This window comes from Lithobates pipiens, unplaced genomic scaffold, assembly GCF_037356315.1.
Source record: "Lithobates pipiens isolate NorthernLeopardFrog02 unplaced genomic scaffold, aLitPip1_a1.2 Scaffold_23, whole genome shotgun sequence".
Taxonomy (NCBI): domain Eukaryota; kingdom Metazoa; phylum Chordata; class Amphibia; order Anura; family Ranidae; genus Lithobates; species Lithobates pipiens.
The window spans coordinates 140207077-140234209 of NW_027507785.1; the positions used below are offsets into that span (position 1 = coordinate 140207077).

A 27133-nucleotide genomic window follows, 5' to 3' on the forward strand; every position below is an offset into this window, starting at 1 on the left:
CAGCCTGCGTGGTATGTCCCTGAAGCTTGGACTGCCAAATGATTTGGAGCTCAAGAATGTTTATTGGAGTTTGGATTTTTCTGCCGACCATCAGCAGTCTAAGGTCTCCACCCCAGCCCAACAGACTGGCATCCATCCCTGGACTGGAAATCTACCGAATCAGGGAGAGGTGGGCTGATGGAGTCAAATGTATGGGGTGGTCAAGAGAAGAGAGTGAGTCAATTTGTGTCACGCAGGTAAACATGTGGAATTTCAGAGGTCTGGAGTGAAAATGGGCATAAGGTGCCGCCTCGTATGAGGTTACCATTAGTCCTAATACCCTAATGAAAAAGCACACTGAGAAATTAAATGTGGATTGGAGTCAGGGGGGTGTGTACTGAGGCAAGCAAGGCATTTGCCTTGGGTGGCAATTTTCAGGGGATCGGCACCGCCCCCAGGCAGAAGTGGCTCTTCAACCACTTCCTCTCCTTTTGAGGTTGCACTGGGATGATGCCACCCCCTTCTACGGCTCTCCTGGCCCACCTTGAGACCTGAGTGACCAGACACGCATGTCCCCTGGTTAGTCAGACAGCCAAGCAGAGCTGGAATCAGCTTTGATTGGCTGTTCATACTGTAACAATAAACCAGAAGTGATGACATGTCATCATTTCCATTTTACGTGAAAACCATTGTTGCCAGTTTTTAATGTTTTGTTTTAATGCTTTTAAGTGCAGAGGAGGTATTTGGGGTCCAACAGACCCTGGAACTCTCCGAAAAGGGTAGCTGTCATATGGATGTTTACATTCCTTGTGACAGCAAAAAAAAATTGATAAAAAATTGATAAAAATGAAATCAACTGTGTAAAAAAAAAAAAAAAAAAAAAAGGAAGAAGAAAATGAACTACTTGCCGATCGCCTATGGCATATGTACTGTGGCAAGCTGGCTCTATTGCGCAAAGCAATGTACCTGTACGTAATTTCATGCAATAGCCACTGGGGGACATGGGCGCGCCACCGGAGATGAGATCGCGCACTTATTGGACACATGGGATACCAATCAGTGGGTCCGGTGGACCCGATGTTCGATGGCCACCCGCAGCCGTTCTCAGAAGTGGCAAAACAAGGCAGATTGCCAATCTGACAGGGGAGAAGTTGGAGGTCTTGTGCTCCTGCTAAGCAGGAAAACTGATCTGTCTTCAGCCAGTCAGAGCAACCCCCCCAGTTAGCAAGCAGGGACACACTTAACACTTTGATTGCCACTGATGTTAACTCCTTCACTGCCAGTGATATTAGTACAGTCACAATGCATATTTTTTGCATCCCCAAAGAAGTGTCAAAAGTGTTAGTTAGATGTCCAATTCCTTCACTGCAATGTTGCAATCCCACTAAAAATCATCAAGACAAAAAAATATCCCTTTGTTTGTAGACACTAACTTTTGCGCAAACCAATCAATATATGCTCATTGGGAATTGTTTTACCAAATATGTAGCTGAATATATATTGGCTTAAATTGATAAAGCAAATGTTTTATTTTATTATTGGATATAATGGCAAAAAGGAAAAAAAAATAAAAAATTCAAAATCGTTATTTTTCTTTTTTGCTTATAGCACAAAAATAAAAACCGCAAAGGTGATCAAATAGCAAAAGAAAGTTCTATTTGTGGGAAAAAAAATGACATCAGTTTTATTTGGGTACAGCGTTGCACAGCTGTGCAATTGTCAGTTAAGTAACACAGTGTCGTATCGCAAAAATGGCCTGGTCACTAAGGGGGTAAAAAAATAAACATTAAGTGCGCCCGTTCCTCCACGTAAAGGCGAACGCATGGGTCGGTCCTGCACCCAGGTATCACTGTGAACCTCAGATCATGGGCAGTAATTCTATATATGGCACTTGGACAAATAGTGTCTCAGGGTCTGATGAGGAAGCCGCAGCTTTTCAAAAGCACAAAACCAAAATACACCACTGATTGGAGTATCTGTGCTTGAGAGGGGAGAGACCTGATCTTTTAGAGAAAGAATAAGGCTTTGCTTATGTCCAGAAACAATCCCGAGTATTCCAGACAGTGAGCTGATCCAGCACAGCTTTTTAAACATTGGAGAATCTACTAAAACTTCTGTAGAGTCAGCACAGTACAAGCCAGAACAAGACTTTGGGGAATATCTGAGGAGCAGTGAATTGGCTGAATGGCAGAACCAAAAACTGAAAATGAAAACCGCTGGTGCTCAGAAGGGGAATCATAATGTGTAAGTAGCAGGGCAGGACTTAGGGTGGTGGTGGCTCCTGGGCTTGAGTCACTTTCGAGGCCCTACTTTCCCTTCTATACATTACCGTATTTATCGGGATATAACACGCACCCCAAGTTTAGGTGGGAATTTTAAAGAAAAAAACTTTTAGGAGGAAACTTTAAGGAACAAACTTACATTTAAATGCCCATCAATACAGCCTTATCAGTGTCCATCTGCAGCCTTGTCCAGTGTCATTTGCAGCCTTGTCAGTGTAGCCTTTTCATTTGCAGCCTTGAATTTTCAAAATGGCGCCTCCGAGATACACAGGACTCTCGGCCATTTTTAAACCGTTCTCGGGTCTTCTCAGGTGGCTCTTGGGTCCTCTCAGGCGGCTCTTGGGTCCTCTCAGGCGGCTCTTGGGTCCTCTCAGGCGGCTCTTGGGTCCTCTCGCAGTCCCGAGCAGAGCCGAGAGTAACCCAGTGTAGTCGGCTTGGCTCACACTCACGCCCAGTCCCTGTGTTATGTCCATCATAGGGCAGAACTGGGCGTGACTGTGAGTGGAGCCGTACCGAGTACACTCGGCTATGTATCTTGGCTGGGCCCGTAGGGCCCCCTATTGGGCGGGGGCCATGGGCTTGAGCACAGTCAAGCCCAATGGTAAGTCCAGCCCTGGTAAGTAGGCATCCTTGATGTGCACTGTCAGTAGATCTCTCTGCTGCAGAGATGCAATGATTGACCTAGCCACAGACTTCAAAAAGTCTTCAACAAAAGTCAAAAACTTCAGAACTTCTTCTGCATAATTAAAGGACCTTAGAACCTGATTTCCGAAACTGTATCAGCTGCAAACTGCAGCCCTGCTTCACTCACTTCAGAAGAGCATACCCCTTAATGGAGTTTTCAGGGCCTGGGTCACACCACTACCCTGTATAGCAACACCTAATGCAGGAGCCCGTGCCCAAAGCAATGTTATAGGGTGGCCACAGGTACGGTCCAAATGGCATTCCTAGGATACCAATATTAACTATTCCTTCCAACAAAAACAAACTTCAACCTAAGTGAGAGGGGGTTTATGGGGGTCCTAACAGTTCTGTTTGCCAGTGTCCAACACTTGAAGGTATCAACATAAAAACATAACTGTGTCCTGTACTGTATGTTTATGAAAAGCAGTTGATCTTGTCAGAAATTAAGTGCTGCCCTGTATGCTTTTTGTGTTGTCTGCCCTTCCAAATTCTTGTTTTGGATCTTATGCTGTAAAGAGCTGTGAGTGGCAGATCTGAGAGTAGTTTAGTGAAATGCAATGAGCAGGGCTGACAACACTAAGGCAACTCATCAGAGGGAAAGTGACTCAATTCCCTCAGCTGATGTGGATGAGGGAATCTTCCCACTAAGCTATTGTATTCTGACAACAGGGAGACTCCCCCAGAATACACTGATCAGCATTGCAGGCTATAGCCTGCAGCTCTGATCAAGCGGGGCAAAACAGACAGGGAGGTTGTACAGAAGTTTATCAGTAGATTGTATCATTGTATTTGGCTAAACTACTTAGTCACTCTCAGATCTTTACACCATTAAGTCTAAATAATCTGGCTGAACTATCTGAATTTTGATCAATGTATTGCTGATTTTAGTTCAGAAAAATGCTGTGTTGGCATGCCCACAACAGGACATCAGCAAGTACATTTCTGGTCCACGTTTGTGTACTTGTAGGATCTTTAAATGTATAAAACACAGTAAACTTGCACATGTTGCACGGATGTACTGTTTTAGTTTGGATAGTGAAGCAAAATCTTACTATAAAATCAAAGTTTATAGTCAAGCAACCAAAGATAACCAAGATAAAAGCAAAAGTGAAACAAAAACAAATACAAAAAAAACTACCATAACATGACAGCATTTCAAAATCAGTTAGGAAACAATCCATCCATTCGACTCTGAAATTTCATTTGCAGAGTCCTGGATAGATAGGTGGACACAAGCCTCACATATGTAAAATGGAGGTAAGAGCTTCCAGTAGAAAGGGAACATTTCTCAATGTAGATCATCACTTCTACCAGAAATGATTATTTTTGTGTGCCTAGTTTAAGTGGTTGTAAAGGGAGCCCCTCAATACGTACCTGAGCCCCCTTTCGATCCAGCAATGTCCACAAGAGCCATGACCCTCTGGGGACTCACACTTTTAGAGCCTTTGGCCCTCCCGCTGCTGTCAATCATAGCCAGTGAGCCAATTTAGAAATGGAGGGGGCGTGGCTGAGCCGCGGCTTTGTGTGTGAATGAACACACAGAGCTGCAGCTCGGGAGTGTGCATGCTTGGGTGCCCCCACAGCAAGTTGCTTGCTGTGGGGGAACCTGGCAGAAGAGAGGAGCCAGGAGCACCAGCATTGGACCCAAGAAGAGGAGTAGTATCTGGGCTGCTCTGTGCAAAATCAGTACACAGGTAGGTATAACATGTTTGTTTTGTTGTTTATTTGTTTTTTTTAAAACAAGGCTTTAAAGTCACTTTAAAGTTAAACTACAGGCACTAAACAATAAAAATTGTGAATACTCACCTTCTCAAAGTAAGGCCCGCTGTCTGCAGCTCCCATCTCTTTGGAATTGGGCAGACGGAAACTGGACCGGTCCTTCCGCATCATGTCATTAAAGTCCCCGAGATTAACTCCCCTCTTGTCTGCCTCAAACTTCTTTTCTGGCAGGACACCTGTGGGTAAAGCAAAATAAGATTTTTATACTTGCATAAAATCAATTTAGTGAAGTCCAGACACACAGGAATCTAGCAATTCTTAAGACATAGGTTTTATTACTGCATACACAGATTGGGACACAAATGTTAAGCCCCCTAGTCTTATATTACGGGACACAGGATGGTATCCTGAAACAGTGGGACATCTAAAAGCAGTTTAATATAGGGGTTGACAACAGGAAACAAAAGGCTACCAGGCTCACAAGGCACACATGGACAGGTTAACAAGGGTGGCACAGGGAAGCCTACAACCCCACCTGAAGAAGCTAAAGCTTGAACCACTGACCAGGGCAACTTTAAAATGTGTGAACAGGTAGCAGGCTTTTGAAACTGAGCAGCAGATGCTGAAAAGCCCATGAAGCACTGACATAGGTAAATGCGCTTTGACTGGACAAGGGGAAGCCCTGAGGTCACAAGCTTAAATGATGAGCTGATAAATATAGGGGGATGGTATAGAAAAGACTCCCCCCCCCCCCTTAAAATAATCACATTTTGTTGTTTCGTAGCCTGAAAGGAAGACAGACAGACCATTTTTGTTTTATCCAGCTGTAGTTACACTGTGCACTTATATCATCCAAGAGAAAGAGTTTGAAAAAGGATATCCCCCTCCTAAAAATTACCGTCACATTGGCACACAAAGCCATTTGACGTTCAACTGTGATCAGCTGTGGTCATTTGGATTATTTTGGCATGAAAAGAGCTTTCCTGGAGCATGTCAGTCCCTGGTAGTTCAACTGAAGCAAACAAACTATGGGTGGCAAGGGACTGTCAAAAGATCTCTGGGATAAAGTAGAAGCACAGTGAAATCCATTATATAAGAAGTGGAAGGTATTTGGTACAACACAGACCCTCACTGGATCAGGACGTTGTGATGGCTTTAGATTTAATATTCTCTGAAGAAGCGGGTCACTGCGAAACATGTAGAGTTTGAAACTGGATAATTGTTTTCGGTAAATGTATTACAGAATTTTTTCGATCCCTTTTTTCCCACAGACTGGGGACATGGTACAGGAGATGGTAAGAGACTGGGGATAAAATCTTAAGAACAAAGAACACGAAGGGAAGATGGGTTTGCTTTAAGAGCATATTAAATAAGGGCATTAGCCAATGCATCCCATTGGGTAATACATTTAAAAGGGCGAACAAAAGTCCTGGATGGCTTAACTCCAATGTAAAAATGCATATAAAAGCAAAGGAGAAGGCCTTCAAAAAAACAAAAAAAAAAAAACAAGGTTGGGGGATCAACATCAGCATTCAGAATTTATAAAGAATGCAACAAGAAATGTAAGGGTGCAATAAGGATGGCTAAGTTAGAACATGAAAGACACATAGTGGAGGAGAGCAAAACAAATCCCAAGAAATTCTTTAACTACTTAAGGACCGCCGCATGCCAATGTACGTCATCACAATGGCATGTACAGGCACAAGCACGTACATGTACGTGCTTGCCTTCCAGCGGGTGGGGGGTCCGATCTGACCCCCTCCCGCTGGATGCGGCGGTCCGTTTCGCTTCAGGAGCGATCCGGGATGAGGAGATGGCCGTTGGTTTCTGGCCATCCCCTCTCGATCGCTCCTGGCGAATGAGAAGCTTCCTCCCACTGTGTATAGTAAACACAGGCAGGGAGGAAGTGATGTCATTCTCCTCGGGGCGGTCTTTTTGACCGGACTACGAGGAGAAGTGAAAGTAGGTGTGCACCAACACTACACTAACACATAGGCACACCCCCCCCCCCCCCCCCCGCAGTCACAGTGTCACTGATTGCAGTGATCATTTATTTACTGATCACTGCATTCAGTGTCAGTTGTGACAGTAAAAACTGTCAGGGCAGTTAGTGTTAGGTCCAGGGTAGCCCCCTACCACCCCCCAATAAAGGTTTAATCCCCTGATTGCCCCTAGAGTTAACCCTTTCACCCCCTTTTGCCAGTGTCACTAAGCGATCATTTTTCTGATCGCTGCATTAGTGTCGCTAGGTAGCTAGTTATTTTTTTAGGTTCACCGCCAGGTTTTTAAAGCACTAGGTACCCCGATATACTACCCAATAATGGTTTTAACCCCCTGATTGCCCCTAGTTAACCCTTTCACCCCCTTTTGCCAGTGTCACTAAGCGATCGTTTTTCTGATCGCTGCATTAGTGTCACTAGTGTCGCTAGGTAGCTAGTTATTTTTTTAGGTTCACCGCCCGGTTTTTATAGCACTAGGTACCCCCATATACTACCAAATAACGGTTTTAACCCCCTGATTGCCCCTAGTTAACCCTTTCACCCCCTTTTGCCAGTATCACTAAGCGATCGTTTTTCTGATCGCTGCATTAGTGTCACTGGTGCCGCTAAGTAGCTAGTTATTTTTTTAGGTTCACCGCCAGGTTTTTATAGCGCTAGGTACCCCGATATACTACCCAATAATGGTTTTAACCCCCTGATTGCCGCTAGTTAACCCTTTCACCCCCTTTTGCCAGTGTCACTAAGCGATCATTTTTCTGATCGCTGCATTAGTGTCACTAGTGTCGCTAGGTAGCTAGTTATTTTTTTAGGTTCACCGCCCGGTTTTTATAGCACTAGGTACCCCCATATACTACCAAATAACGGTTTTAACCCCCTGATTGCCCCTAGTTAACCCTTTCACCCCCTTTTGCCAGTATCACTAAGCGATCGTTTTTCTGATCGCTGCATTAGTGTCACTGATGCCGCTAGGTAGCTAGTTATTTTTTTAGGTTCACCGCCAGGTTTTTATAGCGCTAGGTACCCCGATATACTACCCAATAATGGTTTTAACCCCCTGATTGCCCCTAGTTAACCCTTTCACCCCCTTTTGCCAGTGTCACTAAGCGATCATTTTTCTGATCGCTGCATTAGTGTCACTAGTGTCGCTAGGTAGCTAGTTATATTTTTAGGTTCACCGCCAGGTTTTTATAGCGCTAGGTACCCCCATATACTACCCAATAATGGTTTTAACCCCCTGATTGCCCCTAGTTAACCCTTTCACCAGCGATCACAGTATAAGTGTCACTGGTGACGCTGGTTAGCCTGTTAGTTATTTAGGTTCCCCGTCAGGTTTTTATATAGCGCCAGGGACCCCCATATACTACCTAATAAAAATTTGAACCCCCTGATTGCCCCAAGTTAACCCTTTCACCAGTGATCACCGTATAAGTGTTACTCTGTGACTCTGGTTAGTTTGCTTTTTATAGCATCAGGGCACCCACCATTTATTACCCAATAAAGGTTTAACCCCCTGATCACCCGGCGGGTGATATCAATTAGGTTTTAGGGTCAGGGTCTGCGTTGCCCCAGGCAGCGCTAGGTTAGTGCCAGTACCGCTAACACCCACGCGCAAAGCATAAACCTCCCGTAGTGGTATAGAATCTGAACAGATCAATATCTGATCTGATCAGATCTATACTAGCGTCCCCAGCAGTTTAGGGTTCCAAAAAAACGCATTGTTAGCAGGATCAGCCCAGATACCTGCTAGCACCTGCTTTTTGCCCCTGCACCCAGCCCACCCAAGTGCAGTATCGATCGATCACTGTCACTTACAAAACACTAAACACATAACTGCAACGATCGCAGAGTCAGGCCTGATCCCTGTGATTGCTAACAGTTTTTTTTGGTAGCGTTTTATATTTAAATCCGGAAAGGCAGTGCTTGGTTTTCGGGGTCCTGTACGTGGCTAGGCTCCCAAAAAGTCCCCCACATGTGGTATTCCCGTACTCGGGAAAAGCAGCAGAATTTATTTTGGGGTGTAATTTGACTTATGCCCATAGCATGTGTGAGCAATATATCATTTAGTGACAACTTTGTGCAAAAAAATAAAAAAAAATTAATATTCCTGCAACTTGTGGCAAAATATTAAATATTTCATGGACTCAACATGCCTCTCAGTAAATAGCTTGGGGTGTCTACTTTCCAAAATGGGGTCATTTGGGGGGGCTTTGTGCTATTTTGGCATTTTATGGCCTTCGAAACTGTGATAGGTAGTGAGGAGCGAAATCAAAAATTTGCACCCTTAGAAACCCTGAAGGCAGTGATTGGTTTTGGGGGTGCCGTACGCAGCTAGACTCCCAAAAAGTCCCACATATGTGGTATCCTCGTACTCAGGAGAAGCAGCAGAATATATTTTGGGGTGCAATTCCACATAACTATGACATGTGTGAGCAATATATCATTTAGTGACAACTTTTTGTAAACTTTTTTTTTTTGTTTTTTTTGTGTCATTATTCAATCACTTGGGACAAACAAAAAAATATTCAATGGGCTCAACATGCCCCTCAGCAATTTCCTTGGGGTGTCTACTTTTCAAAATGGGGTCATTTAGGGGGGTTTGTACTGACCTGCCATTTTTAGCACCTCAAGAAATGAGATGGGCAGTCGTAAAATAAAAGCTGTGTAAATTCCAGAAAATGTACTCTAGTTTGTAGACGCTATAACTTTTGCGCAAACCAATAAATATACACTTATTGACATTTTTTTTACTAAAGACATGTGGCTGAATAAATTTTGCCCTAAATGTATGACTAAAATTGAGTTTATTCGATTTTTCTTATAACCAAAAAGTAGAAAATATATTTTTTTCTCAAAATTTTTCGGTCTTTTTCCATTTATATCGCAAAAAATAAAAATCGCAGAGGCAATCAAATACCATCAAAAGAAAGCTCTATTTGTGGGAAGAAAAGGACGCAAATTTTGTTTGGGTACAACATTGCATGACCGCACAATTACCAGTTAATGCAGTGCAGTGCGAAATTGTAAAAAGACCTCTGGTCCTTAGGCTGAAAATTGGTCCGGGGCTGAAGTGGTTAAGTATGTAAACAGTAAAAAAAAAAAAAAAAGGAAGACAGACCATATTGGCCCCATAAAGAATGAGGAAGGACATCTGGTTACAAAGGATGGGGAAATGGCAAAGGTATTGAATTTATTCTTCTCCTCAGTGTTCACAAGGTAATCGGGGGGCTTCAGTAACAAAAACTGCAGTGTTTATCCTCATGACACGTCACAGGAAGCACCTCCATGGTTAACAGAGGACAGAATTAAAATTAGACTTTTGAAACTTAAAATTAATAAATCACTGGGTCCGAGGGGGTGGGGGGGGGTGGAGTCTGGATGTAGACTGAACAAGCCGTGTTGCTGAGGAGCTCCACTGATCCTGACCAGCACCAGCAGAAATTGTGGCGTCCGGCCGGCCGATTGTGTCTCCACTGGGCCGCGGCCGGCTCCACACACAACAGATCCGGCATTTTGGGGCTCGAGTGCAGCGATCCACGGAACGAGCAGTGGCTAATCTCTAACCATCTGTGAAGGCCTTTAACCCGGGCGGTAGCTGTGCTGTGTGGGTATCCAAGGGGCTGCCTGAGGATCCATGAAGGCCGATTTCGGGCGCCCGCTGCCATCTTGCAGCCTAACAAGCCAGGCGTATCCCCCACACTCAAGTGCCTTGCCCCAGCAATTGCATACTGCCTTCCCTGTGCCACCATCCTAGCAGGAACTGTGTCCCACTGAAGGCCCTGACCTTGTGCAGACAGTCCAACATCATCACATCTTCCAGCCTGCTTGCTGACCCCCCCACTCCTTTCATAACAGGATATACTGCGGATGGGCCCTCCCAAGACCCGCTACTCACAATCTGGAAAGTGGCCACCTTGTCCAGGCGGCAGCCAACTGCTGTGATGGCGGCGAGCACGCAAATGGCTGCAGAGTCGGGGGCTGCGGAGGCCCTCACAGGAACAAAGAAACCCTGACTGCCAAGATAGATTTCCAAACCATGAATGTCGGTCTCATCCGTCAAGACATGGATAAATTCCGGTCCCGCATAGCCGAGGTGGAGGTCAGGGTCTTCACGGTAGAGGATACGGTCCGGTTGGATTCCAGAGAGGTGAGGGCCCTGCAGCTCCAAGTGAAGGCGCTCCAGAAACGAGCCATAGACACCGAGAACCGCCTCAGACAAAATAACATTTGCATACTTGGTTTTCCCGAGAGAGCCGAGGGCACTAGACCAGTTGAGTTCACTGAACAGTTATTGTCCACCCTGTTTAATCTGGGTAATATGCCACCCACATTTGTAGTGGAAAGAGCCCACAGGGTCCCAACACTCCCTCCACGACCTGGGGCCCCTGCAAGACCCTTTCTGCTGTGGTTATTAAATTACCGCGATAGGGACGGCATCCTAGCAGAGGCCCGAGTCATGCCTGAAATCAAATATGAGAACGCCAGACTGTTTTTTTCCCCAGATTCCTCTAAAGAGGTACAGCAGTGCTGCAAGTCTTTCACGGATGCTAGACGCCGACTTCGGGAAAAGGGAATATATGTTTTGACCTTCTTTACCCCAGCTGAGGATCACCGATGGCGACAACACCCGTTTTTTTGACACTCCCGAGGCTACTGCAACGTGGTTGGATCCCCGCTAGTGTCATACTGCCAACTGGAACTATGATGGACATACAGCACGCTGGGACCAGCTAAGTACCTCATCCTCCTATAATGACCTACCTTCTGTCCCATGATGACTTACAGCACTACTCACTATCTGCCCTTATGCCTTTCTGCACTGCTGCACCTCGTCATAATCCTAACCCTCTATTTGATACCCTTTTGCTGACTGAACTAATGCCCATTCCTCCTGCCTGAGGAGCTCCAGCAACTACCACACAGACTTATGTCTTTGACCTCTGAACTGTTATACATCCCAATTTTACACCTTGACCCCCCCGCCCCCCTCACTCAGGTTCCAGTGAGGACTTCTGTTAGTTACGACAGAACTAGCCTTTTTTCCTTTTTCACCTTGGTCCAGGACAAGACCATATTCGGCAATTGCCAGGACCTGTAAGAGAAGCCTTTTAGACACAATACTGCACTCTGAGTTTGCAAAACTGGTTGTGACCCAAAAGTTATAGGGTCCATCTACTAAATATAGGATACTTGTTCCTTTTTGGGTAAAAACTATTCCCTTCCTCAGTTTTGTGAAGGCGATGGGAAGTAGTAGGATAAGCATCCAGTGCTTAGGCTGGTTTTTGTTTGAATTTTTGTTATGCTTAACGTTTTTACTGTATCTAAGTGCTTACAATCAAGTCATGATCGAGATTGTGATGCTCATGATTAGTCTCTTGAATCACCCTCCTCGTTCCCAGGTTCTCCAGTTGAGATTTAGACCTAATGGCTGATCAAAAAGCTAGTTCCTTTACTGTTCTCTCGTGGAATGTTAGAGGCCTAAATTCCAAATTTAAAAGAGCCCTCTTATTCCAATACCTGAAATCCAATTCCCCCCAACTAATATTTTTCAAAGAGATGCATCTTATGGGCAGCAAAATCCTAACATTAAAAAAGCAGTGGATTCAAAAGGCGATTTACGCCACATTCTACTTATGCAAGAGGAGTGTCAGTTTTAGTACACAAGAACTTCCCACGTGTAATTGAAGAGATATGCACAGACCCCCAGGGTAGGTTTGCTTTGGTAATATTTACCTTATGGTCACAAAAATATAGTGGTAAATATGTCCCTTCACCTTTCTCCCCCCAAATTTTGTACACAGTTCTGGAGAAGATCACCCCCTTTTGTCCTGGGAAGATTTTTATCATGGGGGATTTTAACATCACCATGTCACCCGAGCTTGACAGACCCACTCCCTCTAAAAACCATTGTGCAGAACTTTCCGCATTGGCCCAGGCAATAGGCTTAGATGAGCTATGGAGATAGAGACACCCTACTATAAGATCCTACTTCTTAGCCTCCCACAAGGCTGCCTCATGGATAGACCTGGCATTCACCAATCCGCTACTTCTGGCAGACATGCTAGAGGCAAAGTACTTACCTAGTGGGTTGTCGAATCATAGCCCTCTAGTTGTGACTTTCCGCACCCCTGCCACCCATAGCGCAGCTATGTGGAGGCTGGGTGTGGAGTGGATCTCCCATACCGATCTCACAGATGAAATGCCAAAGCTGCTGAATGAATTCTGGGAGCGGAATATGGGGTACACCTCTCCAGATATCACTTGGGACGCCTTCAAGGCTTACACTAGGGGGAAGTATATTTCCTCCATCACAGCTATGAAAAAGAAACAGACACTAGAGACTCAGTCCCTACAGCAGTTGGTAGTAGATCATACTAACACATAAAATGCAGACCCTACCCCAGGCCACTTTGATCTTCTGGCAGCCAACCAGAGGGAACTGAACCTGCACCTGGCAGAAATCACTAAGTTAGAGACGCATAAAAGTAAGCAATGATTCTTTGAACAAGGTGACAGAAATGGCCAACTTCTAGCCATTATAGCCCAACATGACCAACCACTCACACTCATTTCTACAATAATCAGCCCAGAGGGTGAGGCGGTAACAACCCTCCCCTCAGACATACTAAAAGAATTTAATAACTTTTATGAAACTCTCTATGCCTCCGGTCTGCCATCCGACTTTCAGCCCGAGGAGCTATGAGATCTGTTAGATCCTCTGGCTCTTGGCTGGCTGTCGGACGCGGAACGAGACACATTAGTGCAACCCTTTACAGCCTTGGAGGTACTAAACGCAATGCAATCCTTCCCCTCCGGAAAGGCACCAGGCCCAGATGGGCTACCAATTGTTTTCTACAAACTGCATGGGTAGATGCTGGCACCGCAATTGGCATCACTCTATACGAAATGCCTTTCGGAGGGGAAATTACCAGAATCTATGTATCACACTCATCTGACCCCAATATATAAACCTCAGAAAGATCCTACCCCCTATCTATCATGCAGACCCATTGCATTACTAAATAATGATTTCAAAATTTTAACCAAATCCTTGCTATTAGGTTATATCCCATAGAGCTACACAATTAATAGTCAAGAATCGTTATCGCAATCTTGACTACTGTTTCACAATTCTTTCTCAGAATTCAGAGAGTAGTGGTTAATTATTCTTACTCTGAATGGTCTAAGGTCATCAGTGGTGTACCCCAAGGTTCAGTGCTGGGACCCTTACTTTTTAATATCTTTATAAATGATATTGGGTCTGGGATCAAAAGTAACAGTTCCATCTTTGCAGATGACACCAAGCTATGCAGTGGAATAACGTCCTTACAGGATGTCTCCAATTTACAAGCCAACCTCAATGCTCTGCCTAATTGGGTGACTATGTGGCAGATGAGGCTTAATGTTGATAAATGTAAAGTTATGCACTTGGGGGCCAAGAATATGCATGCATCATACATGCTAGGGGGAGTACAACTGGGGGAATCCATAGTGGAGAAGGATCTGGGGGTTTTGGTAGATCATAAGCTCAATAATAGCATGCAATGCCAAGCTGTGGTTTCCAAAGCGAGCAAAGTCCTTTCTTGTATTAAGGGAGGTATGGCCTTCAGAGAGAGAGAGAGATCATTTTTCCCCTGTTCAAATCATTAGTAAGACCTCATCTGGAATATGCAGTTCAGTTTTGGGCACCAGTTCTCAAAAAGGATATTGGGGAACTGGAGAAAGTGCAGAGAAGGGCAACCAAACTGATAAGAGGCACGGAGGAGCTCAGCTATGAGGAAAGATTAGAGGAACTGAATTTATTCACTCTTGATAAGAGGAGATTAAGGGGGGATACAATCAACATGTACAAATATATAAGGGTTCCATACAGTGAACTTGAGAGGACAAGGGGACACTCTTTATGTCTAGAGGAAAAGAGAATTCATCTCCAAATACGGAAAGGTTTCTTCACAGTAAGAGCTGTGAAAATGTGGAATAGACTGTAGAGGTGGTTCTGGCCAGCTCAGTAGATTGCTTTAAGAAAAGCCTGGATTATTTCCTAAGTGTACATAATATAACTGGGTACTAACATTTATAGGTAAAGTTGATCCGGGGAAAATCTGATTGCCTCTCGGGGGATCAGGAAGGAATTTTTAACCCCTACTTTTGCAAATTGGATCATGCTCTGCTGTTTTTTTTTGCCTTCCTCTGGATCAACTGTGGGTATAGAATTGGGTATATGGGATTGTATGATATAATTCTTTTTTTCTTTTTCTTTTTAGAGGTTGAACTAGATGGACTTGTGTATTTTTTCAACCTATGTAAAGAATTCTCTATGCTCTTTTGAATCCACAGCCCTCAAAAGAAAGGAAGAGATAAACTGGGCAGTCTGCCAAGAATCAAAACATTCTTTATCAGTTGAACTTAAGTATAAACAAACATTGTAACAATTTGTCAATGGAATAGACTGTGTGTAAGTGGAAAAAGTTTAATCAACTAAACACTAAACCTTCTGACATTTGTTGGTTTCAAGGTAAAATCATTTATTTTTTTGCTAGAAAATTACTTAGAACCCCCAAACATATATAGGGATGCACCGAATGGGTTTTTTGGTGCCGAAACCGAAACCGATACTGAAAATGAAAAATACACTAGGCCGAAAACCGAAACCGATACCGAAACAGCACCGATACCGAAAATGACTGTTTTTAAAAAATATTTTTATACAGGAGGTGGTCAGAGACTGGGGACATGGTACAGGAGGTGGTCAGAGACTGGGGACATGGTACAGGAGGTGGTCAGAGACAGAGAACATGGTACAGGAGGTGGTCAGAGACTGGGGACATGGTACAGGAGGTGGTCAGAGACTGGGGACATGGTACAGGAGGTGGTCAGAGACTGGGGACGTGGTACAGGAGGTGGTCAGAGACTGGGGACGTGGTACAGGAGGTGGTCAGAGACTGGGGACGTGATACAGGAGGTGGTCAGAGACTGGGGACGTGGTACAGGAGGTGGTCAGAGACTGGGGACGTGGTACAGGAGGTGGTCAGAGACTGGGGACATGGTACAGGAGATGGTCAGAGACTGGGGACATGGTACAGGAGATGGTCAGAGACTGGGGACATGGTACAGGAGATGGTCAGAGACTGGGGACATGGTACAGGAGATGGTCAGAGACCGGGGACATGGTACAGGAGGTGGTCAGAGACTGGGGACCTGGTACAGGAGGTGGTCAGACTGGGGACCTGGTACAGGAGGTGGTCAGAGACTGGGGACATGGTACAGGAGGTGGTCAGAGACTGGGGACATGGTACAGGAGGTGGTCAGAGACTGGGGACATGGTACAGGAGGTGGTCAGAGACTGGGGACATGGTACAGGAGGTGGTCAGAGACTGCATGCATGGGGGGGCGCATGCGCGAGGCTCTGCATGGAGGACGTGTTCCACTAGAGCTCCGCACTCCCCGCCACAACACCGGACTATTATAACGGGTTTGAGCCACCCTGCAGCCCCGCTTTTTTGACATATTGCCTTCGGAAAGCCCACTGACCGCTACGGTATGGTCCTGACAGGTCAGCGAGGCAAGAACAAGCCTAAGCCGATCAAAGAAGCCCTGGCCCGCGCCTCATCCAAGATGGCGGCGAAGGCCCTAGCCCTGCAACGTGCTACTTCCCCTGACGGTACAGGCCACACAGATAGTGATGAGGAGGATGACCACGCTGAAGGCCCCCCCGCTATCCCACCCTCTGGATTATCCCAGGCGGACTTCTTATCCCTGATGGAGACCATGCTTCACAAGGCACTTAAATCCACCTCGGACCAGATCACCAATAAGCTGACCAGAGAGATCAGAGAACTGGGCCAACGTACGTCGGATCTAGAAACCAGAGTTGATGATATTGAACTCACGTTACAAGAGCAGGTCCGGGAGCAAACGGCCCTGCGAGAGGAAAATACCACCCTTCTCTCTCGCCTGGAAGACGCGGAGAATAGATCCCGTCGATCAAACCTGCGATTGCGAGGTATACCAGAAACTATTGATGATGTCCAATCTTTTGTTACTGCTCTCTTTCAAGAACTGTCTCCTTCTATACCGATCGAACGATTGGAATTCGATCGGATACATAGGGCCCTCACCCGGAGACAGCCTGATGGCCCTCCACGGGACATCATCATTAAACCCCACTTCTTTCGTACGAAGGAACAATTACTAGCTGCTGCACGTACGAAGGACAACCTTGTCTTTCAAGAACATACTTATCAACTCTTCTCCGATTTAGCCCCTCTAACGATCGCAAAACGCCGCGCGATGAAACCACAGCTACAGATTCTGCAACAGCATCAGGTGAAATATACGTGGCGATTCCCCTTCGCTTTGCAGTTCTCGTTTCAAGGGCAGCAACACAACTGCACCTCTCCTGAAGCCCTCCAGAGTCTCCTGGAATCCCTTCGTTTGGTTGCTCCACCTCAACCTTCTGAGGTGGCCTTACCTCGAACCCCAGCCCGGTTCTCGAATCACCCCTACGCTGCTACTCCGAGAAGACCTCCACCAGCTCCTTCTTCTGTACGAAAAGGGACCCCAGCTCGTCCGCCTCGTGAGACTGCATCCGACCATCCGCTATACTCACCACGCTGAATTCTGTCGTTTATTCTTGTACTGAGTGCTACCGGAGGTACCCTGGTGTGAGGACTGGACACGTTTGTATCTTTTTTTTGACTAACTCCTCCACCAGGGCTTAAGGAGACTGTCCTGTGTTGGGCTTTCCCCCTTTTCTTTGTATGTTTTGGGGGGGGGGGGGGGGTCCATGCAGTCTCCTATCACCCTCTAGGGTTGCACAGGCTCGAACCCTGTTACTCCTGAACTTTTATTTTCTTTTATTATTACTGTTTTTTTTTCTTCTATATATACTTTTTTGTGTGCTGTTGTTAGCCAAATTTTGTGCTGTTTCTGTTATACGAGCACTGTTATGAGATCTAAATAACCTGCTCCTTTACTTTGCATGCGATTACCTTTGCACTCACAGTAAATCTGTCTGTAGGAGTGCTTAACTAATCACGCTATTGTTTATAGTTTATTACCAATGGCTCTCCTAATGTGATATTTCATTACTGTTTAAAGACTTCTTGGATCTGTTTTCAATAGATTCCGTTTGTGGCGGGGAACGGTCATTGCTTCCCCCTAGTAAGGTATGCAGACCCTCCGGTTGGCTGGCCGGCTGGGGAGTCTGCACACTATTTGGTCGGGCAACAGATTTCTGTTTTCCCCACCACGAGTTTTCCGTGTCTTTGCCTTACAAATCTCGTTTCTCTATCTCTATTTCTCTATTCTTTTTCTCTCCTTCCCTTCCTTCCCCCTTGGTCGTGTGTCGGTGGGACGACGGGTTCCGAAGACGCCCTTTAATGTCTTTTAAATACCCTCCCGATGTCCCCCATAAACATTGTTTCGCTAAATGTTAAGGGATTAAACTCCCCTAACAAATGGGTCAAGGCCTTCAAGACTTTTGTGTCCCTGAAGGCTGGCATAGTAGCCCTTCAGGAAACCCATTTTTCCTCTAACGCAACCCCAAAATATTTCAACTCCCGATATCCCCAGGTTTTCACCGCATCCGCAGCCACGAAACAGCGTGGTGTACTGATAGCTATCCATCATACCCTCCCCTTTTCAGTACTCACAGAAATTAAAGACCCTGAGGGGCGATACATTATTCTAGTGGGCCTACTTCAGCATGTAGAAACTACTTTGGTCTCCTATTATGCCCCCAATAACAACCCCATCACCTTTTTTTCACATCTGCTCCAGGTCTTACGGACTCACTGCAAGGGCACTCTGCTTCTGTGTGGGGATTCCAATTTAGTTCTGCAACCACATCTGGATAAATCCCCATATGCTCCTGAACAGTACGCTCTGTCCTTACGGTTTCGGAAACTACTACAACAAGCCTCCCTACTTGACACTTGGCGTGAATGTCACCCGTCTAAGAAAAATTACACTTTTTATTCCTACCCTCATAACTCCTTCTCCAGAATTGACCATATCTTCCTGTCAGTTGCTTCATCCCCAATTCTGATTGATTCCTCTATCCACCCTATATCGTGGTCGGACCACTGCGCAGTAATAACTTCTATATCCTCTCTGATCCCACAATCCCGAGATCGCTCATGGTGCATTAACGAAGCTCATCTCACCAACCAGTCTTTCCTTCTAGATATACAAGTTGCCCTTAGAGATTATATAAAAAATAATTCTACCCCTGAAATTTCTCCTACTTTATTTTGGGAAGCACATAAGCCAGTAATTAGAGGCACCTGTATCTCAGTATCCACACATCTTAAGAAAATTAAAACACTCCGCCTGGCTGGGTTGGAGCAGAAATTTCATCAAGACTTTTTACAGTTCCAGTCCTCCCCAACGGATCAAAACCGATTGATGATGGAAAAATCCAGAGTTGAGTTGGATCTGCTGCTGGCTGAGTCGGCTGACAAGGCTATCCGTAGATCCAATCATACTCTCTATATGAAAGCTAATAAGCCGGATACACTATTGGCTATGCGCCTTAGACGCCCTGATAGAGCCCAAGCTCCCATTAGACTTAAAATAGGTAAGAACACTTACACGAGCAACCCCGTTAAAGTACTCCGGGAATTTCGTGGTCGCCTTGAAACCCTATATAAAGCTAAATCTAATTTCTCCCACCGGATGGCTGACCAACTATTTCAAGATCTCTCCTTGCCATCTATGACTGACTCTGATAGGGAATCCCTGGAAGCGCCCATTACAACAGAAGAAATACTTGCAGCTATCAAAACCCTTAAACCGCATAAGAGACCTGGCCCAGATGGGCTCTCAGCAACATATTATAAAAAGTTTGCCCCCATCTTGACCCCTCTCCTTTGTAGATCCTTTAATGCCCTTTTGCTGAATCGGACGTTTGGTCGCGATACCCTAACAGCTATAATAGCCATGATTCCCAAACCTAATACTGATAACTCCTTATGGTCTAACTTTCGACCTATTTCCTTGCTGAACCTAGACATTAAAATCCTAGCCAAAATCTTAGCCCTTCGCCTTAACCCGATAATTGGTAAATTGGTCAATAAGGACCAGGTAGGCTTTATGCCTCGACGCCAGGCTAGTGATAATGTTAGACGGGTAATTTTACTCCAACAATTAGCTAAGACCCGTAAAATTCCGATGCACCTGTTATCTCTTGATATAAGAAAAGCATTTGACACGGTCTCCTGGCCCTACCTAGACTATATTCTCAAACGTTGGGGGTTCGGCCCTCATTTTCTTCAATGGGTGAATGCTCTCTACAATCAACCACAAGCCTATATTAAATATTCGGGTTTCCGCTCAGATGCTTTTCCCATAGAAAGAGGAACAAGACAGGGCTGCCCCCTTTCCCCTCTTATTTTTGCTTTGACTATTGAACCTCTCGCTGCCCTAATCAGAAGCTCTCCTGATATAAAAGGACTCGAAGTAGCATCCACCTCTCACAAAATATGTTTATTCGCCGATGACGCTCTCCTTTTCGTGACTTCCCCCCGTACAACCCTCCCGAATCTTATTTCTATTCTAGATAAATTTGCAACCATCTCGGGCCTAGAAGTAAACCAACAGAAATCTAAAGCTCTAAATGTATCCCTCTCTCCCTCGGAATTGGCACATGTACAAAGTAACTTCCCCTTTCCTTGGTCCACTACTACACTCCCATACTTGGGAATTAAATTGACTGGAGATCCTTCCGCACTTTATCGTGCTAACTATATCCCCATGTTATCGCATCTTACCTCTTTGTTAGAAACCCCTCTGTGTCTCCTGGATAGGTAGAATTGCGGCCGTTAAGATGACTCTACTGCCTAAACTTCTCTACCTCTATAGGCTTCTCCCCATACCAGTCCCGTCCTACTTCCACCGTATTATACAGTCTCGAGTATTCAGGTACATTTGGGGCTCAACCAAACCCAGGGTTCCGAGATCTGTCCTTCTCCGGGATAGAAGTAGGGGAGGTCTTGGTATACCTAACTTTGCTCGATATTATCAAGCTGCCCAGTTGGCTCAGGTGACCCTGTTTCATGCTACTACGGAAATCCCCCTATGGGTCAGTTTGGAAGCGATAGAGGTATTTCCTTTACTGATACATAACATATTATGGCTCCCACCTTCGGCACGTGGTCCTATAACTAATCCTGTCACGAAACACTCTCTAAAAATTTGGGACAGATTGCGTGGCCCTTTTGGGCTGGCCTCTCGGCATACCCCCTTACTCTCTTTCTTTGGCCACCCCCGCTTTTACCCAGCTATGACGGAGCCTGGGTCATTTATTCTATGGTCCCAAGCTGGTCTCTACAGGATACTTGATCTTGTTACTAATACCTCTCTTAGATCTTTCTCAGCCCTTCAGACCCAAAATGGCTTACCTCCCACTGAAGCCTTCCGATACCTCCAAATAGCCCACTTCGTTCAATCAATAATTGGATCCGCTACCTCTCTCACCAATATGTCTTTTTTCGAGAAAACTTGCTCCTCGGACCCTCACGCCCCAGGTACTATCTCAGCTATCTATGCCCACCTAAACAACTCCTCTACTACCCTTCCCTCCTATGCTGCGCAGTGGTCCAAGGACCTACACCTGACCTTTGATATGGAAAACTGGTCCCATGTGTGGGCTATGACTAAATCATCTACTCAAAACATAGTAGCCCTAGAAGCTAATTATAAAGTGCTCATGAGGTGGTATCTGGTCCCAGTTAGGATCTCCAAATTCCTACCAAATTACTCTCCTGTATGTTTCCGAGGCTGTGGGGAAAGGGGTACACATGTTCATATATGGTGGACATGCCCGGTGGTACAGCGCTTCTGGCTGGCAGTTTTCCAAATTGCATCAACATTGTTACACGATACCCTGGCCCCCGACCCAGTCATAGCGCTCCTAAATCATATCCCGGAAGATTATAACAAATCGCAATGCCGTCTTCTCCTCCAGTTGACTACGGCTGCAAAACAGACTATAGCTAAAGCTTGGAAAACCCCGGACCTTCATATCACTGAAACTAAACATAGAGTGACTAGTGCCATGATCCATAGCAAGATCGAAGCGACGTTGCTGGACCGTGTCCCCCGCCACTCGCGAATTTGGGCCCCATGGGTGGATAACTTTCTCCCCCAAGACTTTGATTCAACCCTTCTTGAACCATGAACTGAGTTCACACTCTAACTATTTGATTTGATGGCTGTCTGGGGTCCCGGGCGCTCCTACCGACACCGACCACCTCCCTCCCCCCCCTTTTTTCCCCCCACTTCCACTCTGTCCCCCCTTTACATGCTATCTTTTTTCTTCCCACTCTGTCTCCCCCTCTTTTTCTATTTTCTTTTTCTTTTCCTTAGCTCATGGCTACATACAATTTATTTGTGCTTCTTGTCCCATGAACAAGGCCTATGTACTGACGAATTTACTGTTCTTATGTTTTCTTATATCCCGTCATAGTAGTTTTGCTGTTTATGGTGCAATTTGGTGGGGGATTTTCCCCCCAATACCAGTTCTTACTCAGCGGTATTCATTATTCCCCTTGTTCTAACTTGAAGAGAGCTAACGTAATATCCTCTGTTACGTATGCTTTGTGACTAATAAGTTATGCTTTCTTTGTTTATGTTTTTGATTTATATCCCCGTTAAACTGATGTCATGCGCTGTATCTTCAGTCTTGAATATGTCTGACTGTAACCTCTATTCTTATGTTTCTACACAATAAAAAATTTGAACCGAGAGACTGCATGCATGGTACAGGAGGTGGTCAGAGACTGGGGACACGGTACAGGAGGTGGTCAGAGACTGGAGACACGGTACAGGAGATGGTCAGAGACTGGGGACACGGTACAGGAGATGGTCAGAGACTGGGGACATGGTACAGGAGATGGTCAGACTGGGGACACGGTATAGGAGATGGTCAGAGACAGAGGACGTGGTACAGGAGATGGTCAGAGACTGGGGACGTGGTACCGAAGATGGTCAGACTGGGTACGTGGTACCGAAGATGGTCAGACTGGGGACGTGGTACAGGAGATGGTCAGAGACAGAGGACGTGGTACAGGAGGCATCCCCCATTGCAGCCAGTGTGCCCCATTGCAGCCAATTGCAGCCAGTGTGCCCCATTGCAGCCAGTGTGCCCCCATTGCAGCCAGTGTGCCCCCATTGCAGCCAGTGTGCCCCCATTGCAGCCTGTGTGCCCCCATTGCAGCCTGTGTGTCCCCATTGCAGCCTGTGTGTCCCCATTACAGCCTGTGTGTCCCCATTGCAGCCTGTGTGCCATTTTGCAGCCAGCCTGTGCACTGTGTGCAGGGAAGAGAGCCGCCTCCGCCGCCTGTTTGATAACAGCGCCGGGAACATCACAGCTTTCATTTCAATAGCTGTGTGTTCCCGGCCACGCGCCGTCACACGCAGCCCCCCCCTTGTCCGGGCACTTTGATAGACAGATCATCCGTCCAATCCTGCGGATGATCTGTCTATCTAAGTGCCCGGACAAGGGGGAGGGGCTGTGTGTGACGGCGCGCGGCCGGGAACACACAGCTATTGAAATGAAAGCTGTGATGTTCCCGGCGCTTTGATCAAACAGGCGGCGGAGGCCGCTCTCCTGCGCTATACACCCCCCATGATGGGCGTCACCGGGGACGGAGCCCCGCCCCCCACCCAGGCCACGCCCCCCACCCAGGCCACGCCCCATTTTCGGCTCCATTATCGGCCGTTTTTCTCTTTCGGGAAACTGCCGAAAAGGGCATTTTCGGCCGATATGATTCGGCGGCCGAAATTTCGGTGCATCATTAATTATATATATATATTTTAGTAGACAACCTAGAGAAACCAATAGTGGTTGTTGCAATATTTTATGTCACACTATATTTGCGCAGCGATCTTTCAAATGCAATTTTGATCTTTTTATTCTAAACTTTTATTCTATACCTTCTGTAATAGACCCTGATCAAGACAGGCTTCATGCCCCGCAGAGCCACAGACGTCAACCTTCATAGACATTTTACAACTATCCATGCCCAGCACATCAATGAGGGATCTCGAACGGTTGCCTCATTAGATATTGAAAAGGCTTTTAATACCGTTGAGTGGCCCTTCTTATGGGAGACATTCAGTAGGATGGATTCCCCTTACTTCTCATTAAATGGCTTCAGGTGATATAAAAATGCCCTACCTCCACTGTGCGCCTGGCAGATAAACTGACAGATCCCTTCAGGCTCTATAGGGGAACAAGGCAGAGCTGCCCTCTCTCTCCGGTACTATTTGCCCTTGCCATAGAACCAGTGGCGGAGGTGTTACGCACTACCCCACATATCAAGGATCTACGCATTGGTCTGCTGGAAAAGAGGGTGGCCCTGTATGATGACATGCTACTTTTTCTCAGTGATGCAGGTCCAACACTTTTGCCAAGGTCACCGGGTTAAAGGTAAATTGGTCCAAATCCTTACTATTTACAATAGACTAGGCCATAAGAACGGGCTCCCCTCCGGATATCCTCCTTCAGTGGGTGGACACCTTCAAATACTTAGGTGTCATTGTTTCCTCCAGAGCCACAGAGTTCACCCATCTCAATTTAGACCCAGTTATGCAAGACAAAGATCAAACTTAAGGCATGGGGAAAGTTGCCATCATCACTATAGGGCCGAGTTAACCTTCTCAAAATGAAAGTCATCCCCTCACTTACCTGTTTAGGCACTACGCGCAATGGATTCCCAAATATTTCTTTAAATAGCTTAATCAGATCTTTTCTACCTTTCTATGGGGTCCCTCCCCACCAAGATATAAACTGAGCACCTTGATGAGACCAAAAAATTGGATTTTTGTACTCACCGTAAAATCCTTTTCTCTGTAATTCACTGACCGACACAGCTCCTCTCTGTAACTAAATGGGTTTGTTAGCCTGCCATTAGGAGAACTAGGCAAAAATTGTAACACAATACACAGAACTTTAGATTTTACGGTGAGTACAAAAATCCCATTTTCTCTTATATTCACCGACCGACACAGCTCCTCTCTATAACTAAATGGGACGTCCCCAAGCAGTGTAAAACGAGGGGTGGGAAAAAACAGCATTAAAACTTCATCCACCATGGCAAGTGGGAACTAGTGAAACTAAACCCACAAAAAAAACAGAAATGTACGGAAAAACACACCTCCATAACTGGGCATTCTCAACAATAGAGATCCCCAACACCGCAACCTTTTTGCGGAAGTAATGCAACAGTGCATTAACAAACATTACTGCGTTTTTATCAAAAAAACAGGAAAAAATCTTTGCAACTACACGGCCGCCTGCAAAACTTTGCGGCCAAAACAGGCATCAGCCGATGCACTGACCTCTACCTTGTAGAACTTGGTAAACGTATGGACAGACGACCAGGTCGTCGCCTTACACACCTGAGCGACAGACGCTTTGTGTCGGAAGGCCCAAGACGTTCCGATTGCGCTTGTAGAATGGGCCATGACTTGAAAAGGGGGGCACCTGCCCCTTCAAGGCGTAGGCTTGGACTACAATCTGTCTGATCCACCTGGAAAAAGTGGCCGACGAGACCGCCATACCCTTCTTTGGAGCAGCCACCGAAACAAACAGTGAGTCTGACTTCCGAAAGGGAGCCGTGGCAGACAAGTACACCTTCAGAGCCCTAACCACATCGAGAGCGTGAAGGGCCAGCTCTTTGGGGTGCTTCGGCTTAGGACACAACGATGGTAATACAATGTCCTCATTGATATGAAAAGCCAAAGCCACCTTCAGTAGAAAGGACGGTTGCGGACGCAACATCACCTTATCCCTGTGGATGACCAGATAAGGCAACATGCATGACAAGGCCGCCAATTCCGAAACCCTCCTGGCCGATGTGATGGCCACTAAAAAGACCACCTTCTGTAAAAGGGCCAACAGGGGAATCTCCCTAATATTCTGAAACAGCGGCTTCTGAAGCGCCGACAACACCAGGTTCAAATCCCATGGGGCCAACGGTGGACGCACCGGAAGGACTACATGTCATACCCCCTGAACAAAGGTACTCACTAATGAGTGAGACGCCAGGGGTCGCTGAAAAAAAGACAGCCAGGGCTGAAATTTGCCCCTTAACCACTTCAGCCCCGAACCATTTTGCTGGTCAAAGACCAGACCACTTTTTGCGATTCGGCACTGTGTCGCTTTAACTGACAAATGCACGGTCGTGCGACGTGGCTCCCAAACAAAATTCGCTTCCTTTTTTTCCCACAAATAGAGATTTCTTTTGGTGTTATTTGATCACCTCTGCGATTTTTATTTTTTGCGCTATAAACAAAAAGCGACAATTTTGAAAAAAACGCATTATTTTTTACTTTTTGTTATAATAAATATCCCCTAAAAATATATAAAAAAACATTTTTTTCCCTCAGTTTAGGCCGATACGTATTCTACATATTTTTGGTAAAAATAAATCGTAATAAGCGATTATTGATTGGTTGGCGCAAAAGTTATAGCGTTTACAAAATAGGGGATAGTTTTATGGCATTTTTATTCATATTTTTTTTTTTACTAGTAATGGTGGCGATCAGCGATTTTTATTGTGACTGCGACATTATGGCGGATACATAAGACATTTTTGACAAATTTTTGGGACCATTGTCATTTATACAGCAATCACTGCTATAGAAATGCAGTGATTCCTGCGTAAATGACACTGGCAGTGAAGGGGTTAACCAGTGGATGGCCGTGTAGGGGTTAAGTGTTCCTAGGGGTGTGTTACTAACTGTTGGGGGCTGGGCTTTCATTTAGTGAACACTGATCTCTGCTTCAATCACATGGAGCAGAGATCAGCGTCACTAGTTTACATCAGCATTTCCTCATTCAGCCGCCCCAGGAGACGATCGCGGGTATGCCCGCGGTGATCGAGTATGCGGGACCCGTGACCGGACTCACGGAGGTCCCGACCAGCGCGCGATGGCAGGGCGGCATTAAAGATTGGACGTACCTGTACGCCAATATGCTTGCCCGCGCCATTCTGCCGACGTACATCGGCGTGCGCTGGTCGTGAACCGGTTAATGGTGCTCAACGCCAATTTCTGGTTCATTCCTTGCTAAAGAAACAGCAGGATCCTGGATATAGAAAAGGAACGCGGATGCCACCCTTTCTCCTCACACATGGAGATGTAGGCCTTCCAGGTACGATGGTATATCTTCCGTGAAGATTTCCGCGCCCTCAGCATAGTTGGAATCACCAAGTCCGACAGACCCCGGTTCCTCAGCACCTGGCTCTCAATAGCCATGCCGTTAAAGCCAGCGATGGTAAAGCAGGGTGAAAGATTGGACCTTGAGATAGGAGGTGCTCTTGCAGCGGCAGTCGCCAGGGAGCGTCTGCCGCCAGACGCACCAGGTCTACGTATCAGGGCCACTGAGGCCAATCTGGTGCAACCAGGATTACTGGGATCCCCTTGGCTTCCACTCTGCGAAGCAGACGTGGCAACAGTTTTAGT

General features: G+C 46.0%; 1 protein-coding gene across 13 annotated transcripts in view; it reads right to left on the reverse strand.

Annotated features, from left to right (window-relative positions):
- TNRC6B (trinucleotide repeat containing adaptor 6B) overlaps positions 1-27133 on the reverse strand; it is a 1034757-nt gene that overhangs the window by 340013 nt on the left and 667611 nt on the right. For all 13 annotated transcript variants that reach the window (XM_077452437.1, XM_077452434.1, XM_077452436.1 and 10 more), the window contains one exon: positions 4752-4900. In XM_077452437.1, coding sequence (XP_077308563.1) covers positions 4752-4900 — 149 coding nt within the window. The remainder of the gene's footprint in view (positions 1-4751; positions 4901-27133) is intronic.